The 15,595-nt window shown below is 48.2% G+C and overlaps 1 protein-coding gene across 1 annotated transcript; it reads left to right on the forward strand.

Annotated features, from left to right (window-relative positions):
• Positions 1 to 330: 330 nt before the first annotated feature.
• On the forward strand, positions 331 to 15,318 carry GPR139 (G protein-coupled receptor 139). Its single transcript, XM_035548966.1, has 2 exons — positions 331 to 451; positions 14,384 to 15,318. Exons 1-2 carry the CDS (start codon positions 331 to 333, stop codon positions 15,316 to 15,318), a joined length of 1,056 nt encoding a protein of 351 aa, XP_035404859.1.
• Positions 15,319 to 15,595: the final 277 nt, after the last annotated feature.

Raw genomic sequence — 15,595 nt, forward strand, 5'->3', positions numbered from 1 at the left:
GCTCTCCAACCCACCCGTGGCGCCAAGGGCCCTTCTCCTCTCCTCATCCCGCCTCGCCTCAGCAGCCGCGGTCCCGCCTCTGGGGGCGGTCGAGCCCCGTCCGGCGGGTGGCAGCGGCGGGGCCGGGGGGCGAGGCCGGGCCGCCTGAGGCAGGGGCAGGGGCTTGGGCTGGGGCTGGCCTCGCCCCCTGCCCGCCCCTCGGCCCTGCGCCGCCCGGCCGGGGGCGCTCCGTGAGGTGCCGGTTCCTCCCGCCGCGGGGGCCGCGCCGCCACCACCAAGCGTGTGAGGGGCGGGCGGGCGGCGGCGGCGGCAAGCGGGGAGAGCGGGTCGATGGAGCACAACCACCTCCACCTCCACAACGGCTCCCTCCTGGCGCACCACCGCTATGGCTGCGGCTTGGGGTACGCGCCCGTCGTCTACTACAGCCTGCTGCTATGCCTCGGGCTGCCAGGTGAGTGCCGCTCCCCGCCGCCAAGTTTGCGGGCTGCGGGCTCCGGGGGCTGCGGGATTCCTGCGGGGGGAGCCGCCAGGGTGCCCGCAGCCCGCCCGGTTCCCCTCGCCCCTCGGCATCCAGCCTCGGCCCGGAGCGAAGTTTCTGCCTCCACCACACACAAGATGGAGCGACACCGGGCAGGAGGGCGCTGGGGCTGTCCCCTGTCACACCGGGGGCAAGCAGAAGTGCGAGGGTCCGGGTTTTCTGGCGCTTTCCCGGAGGAGCTGGAGCAGGGAGGGAGCGCCCTGCCTGAGGCTCAGGGTTAGCCAGGCACCGGGTTTGGGAGCCCGCAGCCAGAGGCATCTGGAAAGTGTGCTCCTGGGGTCTGTGCTCTGCAGAGGTAATGGAAATGTCCATCCCGAGATCCCTGAGCACAGTACTGAGCTGGGCAGGCAGTCCCAGCTCACTGCCTCCAGGCTGTGCGACCCGCAGCACTATTTCCCACTTAGAAAGGGGACAAAGACAAGGTGGAGATGCTGGGGGAAGCAGAGGATGAAAAAACCAAGAGAGACCCCAGAATGGGTGGGGAGGAAGGGAAGTTCCAGGCTTCGTGTGAACACCTGTGTGGCACCGCTGCCACACACGGGTACCACGGCTCAAAATGCCCAGATGCCACACGAGCATCAAATTGGCATCCCTGTCTTGGCCGAGGACCCAGCAGGTTTTTCCTCCCAGGGGGCTGTCTGAGGCTGTCAGCAAGACAGTGCAGGACTGCAGGGAGCTGTGCCTGCAGCACCTCTTCTGCACTTACAGATGGGGGGCTTTGGCAGGCGGGTTAATATCAGGCTTACTCCCTGGCTCAGCTCTTCCAGCCTCAGAGTGACTTACAGCAATCCCAAGGACAGGCAGAATGAGTCGGGCAAAGTTAGAGCGATCGGCATTGCTGAGATGAGGCAGCATTCAAAGGGTGCAATTTGGGAGAGTTTGGTTGTGTCTAGCTGCTGCTGCACGTTTAAAGTGGCATGCAGATGGAAAGCAGCACTGGTAGTTAATAGTCTGCAATTTCTAGATGTTTTGTTCACCTTAATTTCTCTGGCTTAGAAAATAATATTCTCCAAGCAATTAATTCACAGAAAATTTTTTTAATCAGACATGAAGAGAAGCCTGCCTCTGAACAGCACATGTGCAATTACCACTCTGCATATGAATTGATGTTCTTTGTGTGTTTTTTTCATTTCTCCCTGGCTTATAATTAAATTTTGAAGACTGGCTAATAGTTCAGAGAACTTGAAAGTTAAGTCCTGCATTTACCCACAGAGCATGCAAGGCACTGGCAAGTGTCTGTGCTCCACAGCATCAGTGAGCCTCAGCCCTGACCTGAAGGGACCCAGCCAGCAGGGCTGAGGAGGTGGTTTCCTCTTCATTGATTCCTCAGGGGCTGCTCAGATCTCCACAGTAATGACAGGCTCCAATTTCAGCATCTATCCTCTAGGAACTGACCAGGACCCTCTCAAGATTATCCAGTGAAGAAGTTGTCGTGAGCGGTCTGTGGCTAAGCTTGCCTTTGTATGTCTCTTAAATGGGGGAAAATCTTACATGTGTAGACTAGAAAAATCACTTAAGTGTTCTGCACATACTTGCACCAGCTCCCTAGGGATACTACATTGTAATTACAGACCTAACGCTGCCATTCTAAGAACATGCTTAAAATCGGTGAAGGAGCCAAAGTAGCAGTGGTGACACGCATTTCTGAAGAGCTCAGACATCCGTTTGATTAGAGAACCAGCAATAGCGCTTAACAGAGCTAACCAAAACATTTGGTGGTGCAACACTGCTGAGCTCAGTGGATTTACATCAGGTGTCAGCACATCAGCTTGTTCAGTGCGTGTTATCTGAGGGTAACGTTGGCACTAACACCTGGAAACACCGTACACATACAGGATGCTGAGTAAATGCGCAGTGTGCTGCATGCCAGAGGAACTTAAGATTCTCATCTTGACATTGCAAGAGATGAAAACTAGTGGGGTAAGTTTAGGGGAAGACTCATATAGCCACGCTTCCTTGAGGATGTGGTATGGGGTGAGAACAGTGCTAAAGAGAGCTTTTTGTCTTTTAAATTGAAGCCACTCCACAGTTTTCTAACATTAGAAAACTCTAGAGGTAGAGGTAATGCACATATTTACCTGATAGACAAAGAGCCGTGAAGTCTGTGGGATCAAAGTAATCAGCTTTGCAGGGTGCCAACAATTTGAGAGAAACATCATGTAGGACCTCTCCTCAAACAGAGCACCAGTGCAGTGTTTTGCTGACATGGCAATGGTTAACTCCTTGCTACAAGTCTTGGACAGGACCGATGAGAGGGGAAAACATTTAACTGTTTTTGCCTTTTCTGCTCCGGTGCCTGAAGGAAATTTCACTAACTCAACAACTCCACTTTGAGGCCAAGCTATGCCAGGCCTGATTGTATATGCAGAGAAGGCATCGCTTCCCTCACTTGTGTAACCCGGGCATCTGAGCAGATCCTTTTCTCAGCAGTGGCTCTTTCTCCCCTCCGTTCAGCAGGCACCATAAAGTCTGGAAAAGGCAGAGACAACAGAGGGAAAAGTGAACTCCCTTTGCCCTTCGGTGTAATGGCAGTGCACACAGGGACAAGAGCGAGGCCGTCCCCTGCAGAGGCGCAGCAGCAGATGAACCACTGCCCGCCAACCCTCCGCAGTCAGGTACCGCGCGCTGGGGTGGCTGCACCCCTACACCCCTCCCAGACTGTGCCTTGTACCCAGCTGAGGTATGTTCTTTTCTCTCTAGGCACAGGCTGACAAGACAGAGAAACATATTGCTTTCTGAAACTCATTTTGAGTTCAGATGTGCAAATTCCTGTTCAGAGAGGTGGCTGGCAAGCACGTGGTTCCACCCCTGGGATGCTGTGGGAACAGACTGCACAGGACAGTGAGGAGCAGAGAGGCGGTGGTGCTGGAACTGGGGTGGTGCTGGAACTGGGGTGATGCTACCACAGCAGGGGAAGTACTACAATTCAGAAAGCTGTTCTGCAGCTCCAGCGCTGCCTTCCCTACACTCGCCCCTTCTGTCAGCCGAGGAGGACCTCTGAAGCACCTCCAGTTGGCAGGGAGGCAAGAGAGGGGCTGCTGGAAGGCTTAATGGAGGCATTTCTTGATTTAGTTAGAAAAAATGTCAGAGAAAAGGTGTTGTTGGATGCAGGGGAGGGAATTGCTCTGATTCAGTCAAGGAGAAGGCTGGTAAGGTAGAAAGCAAAGAGCAACAAGTATCAACTCTCCGTCCATCTCTGCCAGTGAGCTGCACAAAGCAGCTTCGCCGAAGAGCTCTGGCTGCAGCAGTGCCTCCGAACGCAGCCAGAAAGGTCAGGCACAGAAGCAGCAGTGCTCACTGCAGACAGCTGGCTTTGACCCTGATTCCTGCTTCGTGAGGAGGTGCAACAGTAACAGAATTGCTGTGCAATCCCTTTCCCCTTTGGGGGTATAGTGTATTGCTAAAAGGATGCGGTGGCAGCATTTCCTAGATCAGAGCCTGACCTGATCCATGCTTCCCGGGGTTTCCTCCTCCTCACAGTGCTGCGAGGCAGCGTGCAGGCTGGCTTCCTCACCGCACGATGTCTGGCTCACTTTGACACAAAGCACAGGGCACGCACCCAGCACCCTGAAGCCCTTGGGAGCTAACACTCACACAGGTGCCCCAGGGAAACACTTCTCCAAAGTGGCTGCTTGGAGAGTCTGTTCCACAGATGTTTCTTTCATTCATGCTTTAGGCTTCTGCTTAAAACCAACTTAAATGCAGATTCGGGACTTTGGAAGGCCGGGAAAGCAGTGGCAGAACACACGTGGCAGAAGGGTACCTCTGACTGGAGAGCACAAACAGGTAGCTTTTGTGTCAGACCTGCTGCTGAGCAAGGTGACACGGAGATGGGGACAACCCAGGTCATTCAAGACCCAGCCGTGCACAGAGCACACTTGGTGGGCTGCATGCAGAGGGGGAGAAGCTGTAGCCTGGACCTAGAGGAGTGTGTAAGCTCAGCAGGGGTGCCTACCCTTTTTAACATTGTCAGGGGAGGGTTACACCTTGCAGACCTTCCCCTAACAGCTGACAGCTGGCTGTCCTCACACAGCAAGGCAGATGCTTCCTAGGGTGTCAGATTAGCACGCAGGTGCGTAACATTTGCACTGCACCTATGCAAAATGCAGGCAAGCTGAAATGATAGAGGAGTGGTCCTTCTGGAGCCTTTTCCCCGTGTGCAGCTTGGAGTAAGGAGGCTGTGCAGGGAGGCACGCAAGCCAGGGTAATGGTCCTGGCAGGGCACATACTGCTGGTGGGCTGCGGGTTGAGCATCCCTGATTCAAGAGAACAATGCCCTGTCTGCGTGGTAAAAGATTTGCGGCCCATATACGAAGTTTTTGTATATACTACAGACATAAGCACAAATGGTACGCGGCAGTTATCCAGGTTGTTACTAGTTGGCTGACTTCTAGGAGCATTTGAGGTGGGAAGTGGAAGCAGACAGAGAGCGATGCAGGAGAGAACAGAACTGTGCAGAAGAGAGCAGCAGAGACAGGAGGTGGGAGAAGCAGCTGAGCATTCCCTTTCGGTTGCTGCCACTGGTAGACTGGAAAAGAGGAAAGAATGCACAGAAGTCACCTGGGTGAAGTTCTACCAGATGATAAAAACTAAGAGCAAAAAATCTGATGAGGCATGACGATGTAAAGAAAGGAAGAGGGGAGCAGATGAGGTAGTGGTGTACACGGAACAAACAGAATGAAGCTGAGCGTGTGCACAGCACAGCTCCTTCAGCTCCACGGTGGTGTCAGGGGAACAGGACCTGAAGAGCTTTGCCATCTCTGTGCTTACCGGCACAACCCAGTTAGGAGGAGTAGGCAGAGGGGCAGGTAGCAATGTGTGTTGGTGACAGGTAGCAGGTAGCAGCCAGTAAATACCAAAGCGGGTGGTAGGAAGGTGGACACACTGCACACTTGCTCAGGAGCATCTGACCCATTTTGGATTTTTACTGTCTACTTAGTATATTCTTCTGCAACCCCAGTACAGGTTTCTGATTAAAGAGAGCATTTCCAACACCTCAATAAAGAGCCCTTCATAACAGCACGCCTGAACAATAGAAGTACCAAAAGAAGAGCTGAAACTATGAGTGGGAGAATTGTTACATGCAGAGTTATGACTTTGAAAAACCAGCAGTCTTCAGCTGCCGCTCATTAGAGAGACTTCACACAGTAAATAAGAACTGAACCCTCCTGAGGCCTGATTCAACCCCAATTTTATTCAAAGACCATACTTTCTTTGACTTAAAATCTGAATTGGACCCAAAGCCAGTACATCACATCCTGCTAAAGGAGAACAAATAAATTGGCAGAACTTTCACTCAGCTGTTAGAGCAACCAAAGGGCACTGCAGCACGGTACAGTAGCAAGGTGGACAGAGAGGGGAACAAAACTTCAGCCAACGCGCTTAAAATGAATCACTTCCTATTGTAAAATGAATGCTTTTTCTTTAAGGAAAGAAGAATCATTATGAAAAAGAATAGATTCATTATAGTGCTCCTGCACAGAAACGGTGATGGCAAGGCGTGCAGATGGAAGCTGTTTAGTTTGGTCCATCTATCTGGAGACTGTGCCCACTTAAAGCCTTGCAGCCTGAAAGGAAGCGTGTGGCAGAGCCCATGCTGATGCAGAAGAGGTCTTGATAGCGCATCTCTGAACACCACTACAAAGTACAACTGCTAACTTCGGTTTTGTTCTGCCACATTAGCAGGAAACAACACAGTCAGGGCTGTAATGATAACGAGGTGCGGTACTGGGGAGGCTCAGTAGACTATGAAGTGCACAACCTTGTATGGCAGGCTGCAAAAATGGATTGGGAAGGAAAATCTCCGGAGGAGATTTTTCCTTGGTATGACAACGATACAAAAGAGAGAGCACAGCCAGTTTTCACTGTAGGTGGGTAATGCGGAGCCCCCAGTTGTTAAGAAGTCAAGCCATTCAGAAGCACTAGGCAGCCTAATACCCCGCTGTTCTTCATCCACCCCATTACTTAGTTCTCTCCTCCTCCTCTTTCTGCTCCCCTCCGTAAAATCGGGGTGAATCAGCAGACACAAGCCAGCAGGAGAAAGCCTTCATCCGCACACGTCAAAACAATTTACTGTAGGCAGACAAACAAAACCGAGATTTCCTGACCTGATGCTCTCTCTGCATTCACAGGCCAAGTGCAAAACAATCTCTAGGCACAAAGGCTTTCACCTCCTGTTTCAGGTGGTCTTTTTGAGACTTTAATCTCTTTTCCTATTAACTTTGAGACACAAAGAAAAGAAACAAAGCCAAAAATATTTCCTTGAGCACAGGGGACCTCACACAGTTTTCATTCTTCGCAGTAAAGATACATATTTACGTCAAGATCTTAAACTCCAAAATGCAGAGCACTGTCTGAGCCATTCAGGGGGTGACTGGATAGGAGAAGGTTGTATTGGGTTGCTTCTCAGGACACCAGTATGGTCGTGCAGAGGGAATGAAGCAGAAGCAGCTAAGTAGGACCACGATTAGCAGTGTAGAAGACGGCCAAGAGGAGTTTTATCCCTTTAACCATGGAAGAGGAGATAAGCCTGCCTATTAACACACCCCTAACAGATTTTTTTTTTCACTGAAATTCTTTTGTATCATCTGATACAGAGAGCCCCTGGACACTTTTCCAACTTTTCAATCATCGGGTGCATTGACTGCATGGGTAGGTGCACTGAAGGTTGCTCTTGGTTTCAAGACAAATTGCCTGTCAGTCAGCTCCTTCCAATTAGGACGTTTCACAAACATTTGTGCATTCCAGATGTGGTTTGTTCAATGTCCAGGCTGGCACACTGAAGAGCAATGTATCTAGCGTGGATGCAGTATGTGCGCAGTGGGGGAAATAAAGCCAAATTGGGATGGTTTTACATAGTCTGTAACTTCCTGCTTATTGTGTAAAGTTGGCATTGTCTCTGAGAAAGGTCAGCCATGGGTCTTGCAAGCACAAACTCCTGTAGTATTAGCTAATGCTTTAGGAAGACATGAGGACTTTGTTTTTAGCAAAACCGCAGTCAAAGGTAAAATCCTCTTAATTATTCATGTTCAGTAAAGAATTCATGATATTGCCCTTAAGAAATCACCACATCCCACTTCCATCCTAGTCATCCCATCGAATACCTTTGGCACTTAATTCAGTGCTCTGATGTTTGATTTCAAGCATGTGGAATGGTTTTGTTATCCTCAAGCTCAAGTTACCCAGCTTGAGACCTCTAAAACTTTGCCGACAGCCCACATTCAGAAGCTCAGACACCTGCCAAGTGAGACACCCAAATTGCCTTGAAATTCTGTCTGTCCAGCTATGTCACATGAATAACCAAATCCCTTTTATGAGTTCTGCATTATTTTGCAGATTGCTTTTTCTCTTCCCAGCACAGATTTCCATTAAAAAGCTTTACTGCCCTAGTAGCATGGTGCGAGGCTAGACGTTGAGATGAAAATTTTAGACATTTCCATCCTTGTGTAGGTGCCTCTGAGGAAGGCTTTGTGTGAGGAATGTTGAGGTCATTAGAGGCTTTCTGCACTGTAGGCCCATCTGAGGAAAGGGCATATCCTTGCCTGTCCTGTCTCACTATTGATCCAACATCCTTAAAAATGTCCAGCAACTTAACTCCTGCAAGGCCTATTTCTATTTGCATTTCCATCTGTGGTTTTGGAATGCATGAAAAGCCAGTTATTAGAAACATACAAATATACTTTGTGGTGTGTCCATGAGGTGTTCTAGACTTATCATTACAGCTCTGAAAACAAAAAACCATTATTAGTACCACCCTCGACACTTTTTCTGGAACCATACAGCTGTGTCACAAAAGAGAAGGGGAAAATATTCCCAAAAATTGTCTTCGAGAGATCATACCTGCTTGGGAATGGCTTATGGTGCTGCTCTGGAGATTGCAGCAGAAGACCGTGGAGTGAAAGTAACGTTCTGGCCCAAATGCAGTTGCACAAATTAAGGGTAGACTCATCACATAGATGAAGAGGATTAAGACAAGAAGAGGACAACCACAGATCCCTCTGACATGAAAGCACATGTCCCCACCAGACAGTGTCTGCTGGGCTTCCATGCAGTCTTAGTCCAGTCTTCTTTCTGGCTGTTTTCATATTGCAAAAACGGTTCTATTTTATGAACACTAGGAGCAAAAGCCTACTCCAACTGTCTAGGAAACCCAAAAGCAATGCAATGTAATTACACCTGTCTGCCAGACAAGTTACTGCACTTAACAAGCCTGAGTGGTTGGCAGGGCTCAAAATGAATACCAGCCATTGGCGTCGCCGCACCATTACAGCGTCTGCGCCCTTGAAAACTGGAGGAAGTGCTTCTGGCTTGGTTAAAATCTTTCTCTGGCCTCAACAACCCAATTACGGCCAGTGCCAGCCATTGAGAAGAGTGCCCCATTCAGTGTTCTTTCCCAAAGGTGCCTCAGTTAATAAACACTGTCACTGAGAAAAAACAATCCTGGAGGCCAGATCTCACCGTCAAAGTCTGGCTGGTGACACCAACTCATCAATTCACCTGTGACTTGCAAGGGCAAGGCTACGCTACGTCTTCTCTGGCAGCTGCTAAGTCTTCAGGTTAAAGGTTTCACTTCTGCCCTCCAACCTGGCATGGTCTGTCCGTGCACGTGGGATTTCTAAGCGCAAATCACATGAGAGCCTTTCTAGAAGGTGTGAAACCTTCTCAAGTTGCAATCCTGCACGCACTCATGTTGTAGCTCTTGTGCTGCTCATTTTTTTGGCTTGGATCCTTCCCCATCCCCTGGGAGATGATGCACGCACCGGCAGTACAGGCTGATGGCTCTTCCCTCCCAAGGGTGAGTGGGTGCATACATCTCAGCAGCGCTCAGACAACTGCACAACAAATAAATCAATTCATTTTAAAATCAGTCCTCACAGGGACTCTCAGAGAAGGAAAAACTTGTATTGCACTAATTATATTCTATAAAGTATCTCTTTACACTTGGCAACTGTTTAAGAAAGGATCTCAGGATGTGATTATAAAGGAGAAGAACAAATTACATTAGGCATGAGCAGGCATCGCTCAAAAGGTTGTTCCCAGCTGCTGAAGTGCTGAGTCCAACCTATACCGTCTGCACGAGAAAAACATGGAACTGCCTTGTCCTCTTTAATGACAGATGAGATGCAGGGGTCATTTTAAAAAGAACATCTAACCAGCTACAGCCAGCATCCCTAATAAACAGATGTATGCATTGCCATGGCATTTGTTTTTTAAAATCATTCCTGCCATGTAGCCTCTGTCAGAAATCACCTGTTGTCATCAGTGTCTCCAGAGAGCTCCCACACAAAGTAAAGGCTAAATGCCATTCGCATCTCAGATCTGGTAACCACTTGCAAATGACTGTGTTAGTAACCGTGGTCAGATCAGCCTGCTGAACACAGTACATGTTTACATTTTAATATTGCCTCCTAGCTGAGGGGAAATCATCTATTCCCACCAAGCCAAAACATCCCTTTTTTCAGCATACATTTTTAGTATGTTGAAGTTAAAGTCTCACTGTTTCAAACTATGAAAGAGGTGTGACTAACATATTTTTCCAAAGCAATTAAAATTTCATGTTCATAAACAGCCTATGTGCCAGTCAGGTGACTAATGCATGGCTGGTAGTTTCATACATTGCACAATGATTCGTAGGGATCCTAGCAACAACTGTATTTGGTAAAAGGTGTCCATTATATCCAGTGACCTAATGTTTATCACTCAGTAAGCGACCCTCATGGCTACTCCATTTAGGCAGTTTATGATCCTGAGCCACTGAACCACACAGTGGGCCTTATTCACAGCCCAGCAGCATTTCCACTTGTGTTGTAAAGGCTATTTCACCACACAGCCTGCCACGTACATGCAAAACGCTCTCAATAAAAGAAACAAACCCAAGAAATATGCCTATTTCTTCTTCAGACAGAAAAAATTGCTCTTGCTTAAGCTCATACAGTGATAATGGAAGGAGTTGTGTGAATCCCCCCCAAAAGCCATGGTCAGACACTATTAGAGCTATGACTGTAATCCACAAAACAAGGAGCTGGGGAAATAGTGATGCCTTTAGGTCGCAGGCACTGCTTTGAGGCAGCACAGAAGACTGCCCAGGTGCTGCAGGAGGCTCAGCAAGGCAGCGTGGCTTTGGTATGGAAAGCAAACCCAAACCCACACGAGAGCCAAGGTTACTGCTAAAGGACAATCCCTCTGATAACACAGGTTGCCATGTTCTGAGCAGCGCAGACTGATGGAGTTTGGGTGTCGGAGACCTTCAGATGCTGTCTTTCAAAGGCAATAGACCCTTGCGACCAAAGGGGAAGAACCAAGACTCCACCATTTCGTACAGTTGCTTCTCATCATCTGCTAGCGACATCTCTTGAGGCTCCAGCCAGCAACTCCCTAATCAAGCCCCAGTTCTCAACTAAATATTTATAAATTTGAAATACTGCACTGCAGCAAGCAACGCTGGCATAAATTCCCATCTGTCATCCCCTAATCAACTCCCAGCACAGTGATCAATCTTTTTCAATTTCAGATTATCTCAACTACCTAATACCCAGAAAAAACACTGCAAGAAATGGATACTGCCATCCAGGACAATTTAAGGGCACTGACCTATCCAGCAGCTGTAAGCTGCATGCATTTTATAGCACAGAGATATTTTTATATCTCCATTATCATCCCCGTCTTCACCCCGACTACAATATTAGAACAAGAATTAGGGTAAATATGGTTAAAATGTGGTCTCTGTCTTAAATGCTCCTGTCCCCTTTCATCTGCAGTAGGTCGCCTTTGCCCACAGGGGAACTCGCAGGGCACTGAGTAGGCAGCCAGGAGTCACGAAGGTGATGGCGCAAGGGCACAGTTGTTCACACGGAACAGCGTTCCCACCCATTCCCCATTTATTGAGCATTAGGCAGCATTTGAGGACACTCCAAGAACCAACTTAACACTGGCTAGGAAATAGGCGAAGGACCAAATGAGACTTATTCGTAGCTGCTCTGCCCTATAGAGCCTGCAGCAGGAGAAATACTCTCCAACCCTGTGCTACGACACTGCCACACCGGCAGCTTTCTGCTGCACCCCACTATATATCTGCTTTCACTAAGTCAATGACGTTACTATATTTCATATCATCCAGCCAGAAAAAGCACTAATGTGATCCCAGGGAAAGCATTTCCAATACAAGATACTGTAACCCTTGCAGAAAAATTGGACAGAGCTTGCATGTACTTTTGTCAGATCAATTTTCTAATCCGGCTCACCAAGCAAAGCTTGCTGGCGTTAGATGGATAACTTGCATTTCAGTACATGCTGTTACTGCCGTTGCTGGGAACCCTGAGAAAGGCGGGGGAGAGGGGACAGGAAAGGCCTGCTCATAAATCTGCTCCTGTAGGAAAAAAAGAGGGTGTAGGACCAAACAGCAGGGCACCCAGAAAGGGCAGAAGGGATGGGGAGCGATGCTGCTGTGCCTGGGCACAGCGCACCTCCAGCATCCCTGCAGGAGCTCCTCTGCAAGCGTGGCCAGAATTTACCAGCAGGGGCCAAAGTCCCCAGCTGTCCCCCTCGCTGTGTGCAAGCTCCAGCTGCTGGAGTGAATCAAATCCAAAGGATTTAAAGCGGAGGTGAGCACCGTGGGTCACATCCAATATCTGCAAAGCCAAGCTATTCAGCCCAGCTAGCCAAAACCAACAGCGACTGGCACAGTCGAGTCAAATCCTCTGACTCGAGGATTTCCTTGACAGTACATCACTCACCGTACCTCTAGGGCTCATCAGCAGGCACAACAGGTGCATTTTGTAAGCAAGTAAGCAAAAAAAAATGGCACAGCAGTTCTGAGTGCATCACCCCCCCGTCCGCTCCAAGCTGAAATCCATGAGGTTGCATTCCTGTTAACAGAGGACGGATTCAGGAAAATTCTCTTGAAGGTGATTTCAGACAATACTGTTGGGAAGATTACATAATTTAACTTGGGGAAGGAAGATTACATAATTTAACTTGGGGAAGGATTCAGTTGATTGTCGTATTTGGTCTAGTTTTGTTCCAAGATACAAAATTAATAAATTCAGCTAATACAGAAATAGGTGACACTTATGAGGGCTATTACTCAAGATCATTCACTCTGCTGCAGTTCATTCCCCTGACGACAGAAATGTGCTCTCAGAAAGCAGACTTCTGAAGGCATTTGCGAAGGAGGAAGTTTTCTCCAGTACCAAGTAAAACAGTTTTAAAATGTGCATTTTCAGTTGTAGGACATAAGTCTCAGGTCACCGTTACTGTAATGCCTTTAACTTCCTTTCTCTCCAATTTGAAGGAATCCTTACTATTATTGCTGATTTGTTTTGGGAAACCCATCAAAGCTTGCAGAAATGTTTGAAGCAGTGAATGCACAGAAGAGGTGATTTATAGAGCACTTATGAAAATGTCAAATACAAACATTTAGCAGTCTGTTATACTGTAAGCTAGTGCTCTGATTTTTAAGCACTACTTCAGGTATTCTAGCCAAGTGATTTAAACTTCTGATGGGAACAATCTTGCCTGTCTCCTTCCAGCCATGCTGCTAGTAGGAACTACAGGATTTTTTGTCCCGATTCAAGACTACCCAGTAAGTTCTAGCAAACATAAGCAAGTAGTTAAAATTTGGCTACACCTTACTGCTAAAGCAAAGCTCTCAAGGACTGCAAGGCTTGTTCGTACCCATCGTGGGAAGCTCTGCCAGGCTGGGTGCTGTAGGACCAAGCCCTTCGTTGAGCATTTACATGCACTTACATATTTTAAAATCCCTTTTCAACCAGCCAGTAAAGTTTATCTTTAAGTTGAATAGCTGAGTCGCAGCTTTAGAAGTCTGAAACAAACCAGACAGTGAAAACAGCAAAGACAAGATACTGTAGTGCTTCACCGCATTATTATTTAAGTGTCACATACCACTTCTAGGCATGGGTTAGGTGATGGGTCTGTGTTGTGGCCAGAGAGTTGTAAGCAGAAGCTTTTTCAGGAAACTCAGGGATGTTTACAGTTGTGCTGAGCCAGAACATCCATCACATCTGATTTGACCAGCAGGATTTCCTTAAAGGCTATATCACTCCAGAGGCAAAAGACCTTGTAAGCTGGGGAAGGAGCTGAGTTCTGAAGAGCAGCTCTGGATAAGCAAGCAGATCTTTGTTCCAGCAAGCAGATCTTTGTTCCAGCGGTGGGAAGAGAGATGCTTCCCCAGAGCCCATCTGTAGGAGAGCAGGTCAGACAGGGCTGAGCTGCAGGAGGCACATCCTGGGCAGAGCTGGGAACTTCTCAAAGCCTTGCAAAGTGCCTCCAGTTCTCAGGAAGAGCCAGGGACACATGCTTCCCTGGGAGTCCTCCGATCAATGCAATCCCACTCGAGCCAGATACAGGGCCAGCTTGGGCACAGCAGGTAAGAGGAGAGCTGCTGTCCTACAGCAGCTGTCTCGGCATCAAGTGCAACTCACTGCTCCCTCCTGCCACCCCGCGCATGGGTGGGGGCACCCAGCACTCCCTGCTCAGGATGCTCCTGCTGTGCCTGCAGCTGCAAGGCCAGCCCCGAGGAGGTGGCAGAGGGCTGCTGGACGCTGCCTAACCCCATATCAGGGCTGAAGGTCCTAGCTTTCTGTCCCTTGACCTGGTGCGCAGGGACAAAGAGTGACAGTGTAAGGACAGCTGGGAGCAGGGCCGCATGCTCCTCTCAGCATGACAGCTGCTCTGAGGGACCCAGCTGCAGCATTTTCCTTTTGGTTTCTTGGATTTTAATAAAGGTCATGTTGCCAAGTGTTTGAACAGAGCCACTGCTTCAAGCAATTGCTCAGAAAAGGTAACGTTATGTCTTAATGGCCTAACTGTGTGTTTCTGTCCCCACAGCAAACATCTTGACAGTCATCATCCTTTCCCAGCTCGTGGCTCGCAGGCAGAAGTCCTCCTATAACTATCTTCTAGCTCTAGCTGCTGCTGACATCCTGGTTCTCTTCTTCATCGTCTTTGTTGACTTCCTCATGGAAGATTTCATCTTAAATAAACAGATGCCTCAGGTACTGGACAAAATAATTGAGGTCTTGGAATTTTCTTCCATCCATACCTCCATTTGGATTACTGTTCCACTAACCATCGATAGGTATATAGCTGTGTGCCATCCACTTAAGTATCATACAGTCTCCTACCCTGCTCGCACTCGAAAAGTAATTGTAAGTGTCTACATCACCTGCTTTTTGACCAGCATTCCCTACTACTGGTGGCCCAACATTTGGATTGAAGACTACATAAGCACATCAATGCATCATGTCCTCATCTGGATCCACTGCTTTACAGTTTACTTAGTGCCCTGCTCCATCTTCTTCATCCTTAATTCGATCATCGTGTACAAGCTGCGACGGAAGAGTAATTTCCGACTGCGAGGGTACTCCACAGGGAAAACAACAGCCATTTTGTTTACTATAACTTCTATTTTTGCCATACTCTGGGCACCAAGAATAATCATGATACTGTATCACCTCTATGTATCACCTATAAACAACAGCTGGGTGGTACATATTGTGTCAGACATTGCCAATATGCTAGCATTGCTAAACACTGCAATTAATTTCTTCCTCTACTGTTTTATTAGCAAAAGATTTCGCACAATGGCAGCTGCCACACTGAAAGCCTTCTTTAAGTGTCAGAAGCAACCTGTGCAATTCTATACAAACCATAACTTTTCAATAACAAGCAGCCCTTGGATTTCCCCGGCCAACTCTCATTGCATCAAAATGCTTGTTTACCAGTATGATAAGAATGGAAAGCCTATAAAAATATCACCATGAAGAGGGCAATAGCTGGAGTTTCCATGTGCAAGTTCTTTACAAGTGGTTACATCTTCAGGATGTAATCTGCTGAAATGGCTGTTTTAAAGAGTGGTCATTTGATTTCATTTCCCTGGGAGGCTAAGGGCAGATGAGACTGTTAGGAGGGAACAGGAGCACTTGATTTAGGAGCAAGATCGAGAAGGCAAACGCCTCCGTCTCCTACATAGCATTTTGAATATGCTTCAGAGTTCAAGTCTTAGTGTTCAGTCGCACTCAAATGTTTTGCATCCAAACA

Source organism: Cygnus atratus, chromosome 15 (assembly GCF_013377495.2).
Source record: "Cygnus atratus isolate AKBS03 ecotype Queensland, Australia chromosome 15, CAtr_DNAZoo_HiC_assembly, whole genome shotgun sequence".
In the NCBI taxonomy this organism is placed as follows: Eukaryota; Metazoa; Chordata; class Aves; order Anseriformes; family Anatidae; genus Cygnus; species Cygnus atratus.

Excerpts from the sequence above, each read along its gene's own strand:
- GPR139 (XM_035548966.1), top strand. The coding sequence starts at position 331 with ATGGAGCACAACCACCTCCACCTCCACAACGGCTCCCTCCTGGCGCAC. Across the intron at positions 452-14,383 it reads GCTATGCCTCGGGCTGCCAG|CAAACATCTTGACAGTCATC; the intron begins GTGAGTGCCGCT and ends CTGTCCCCACAG.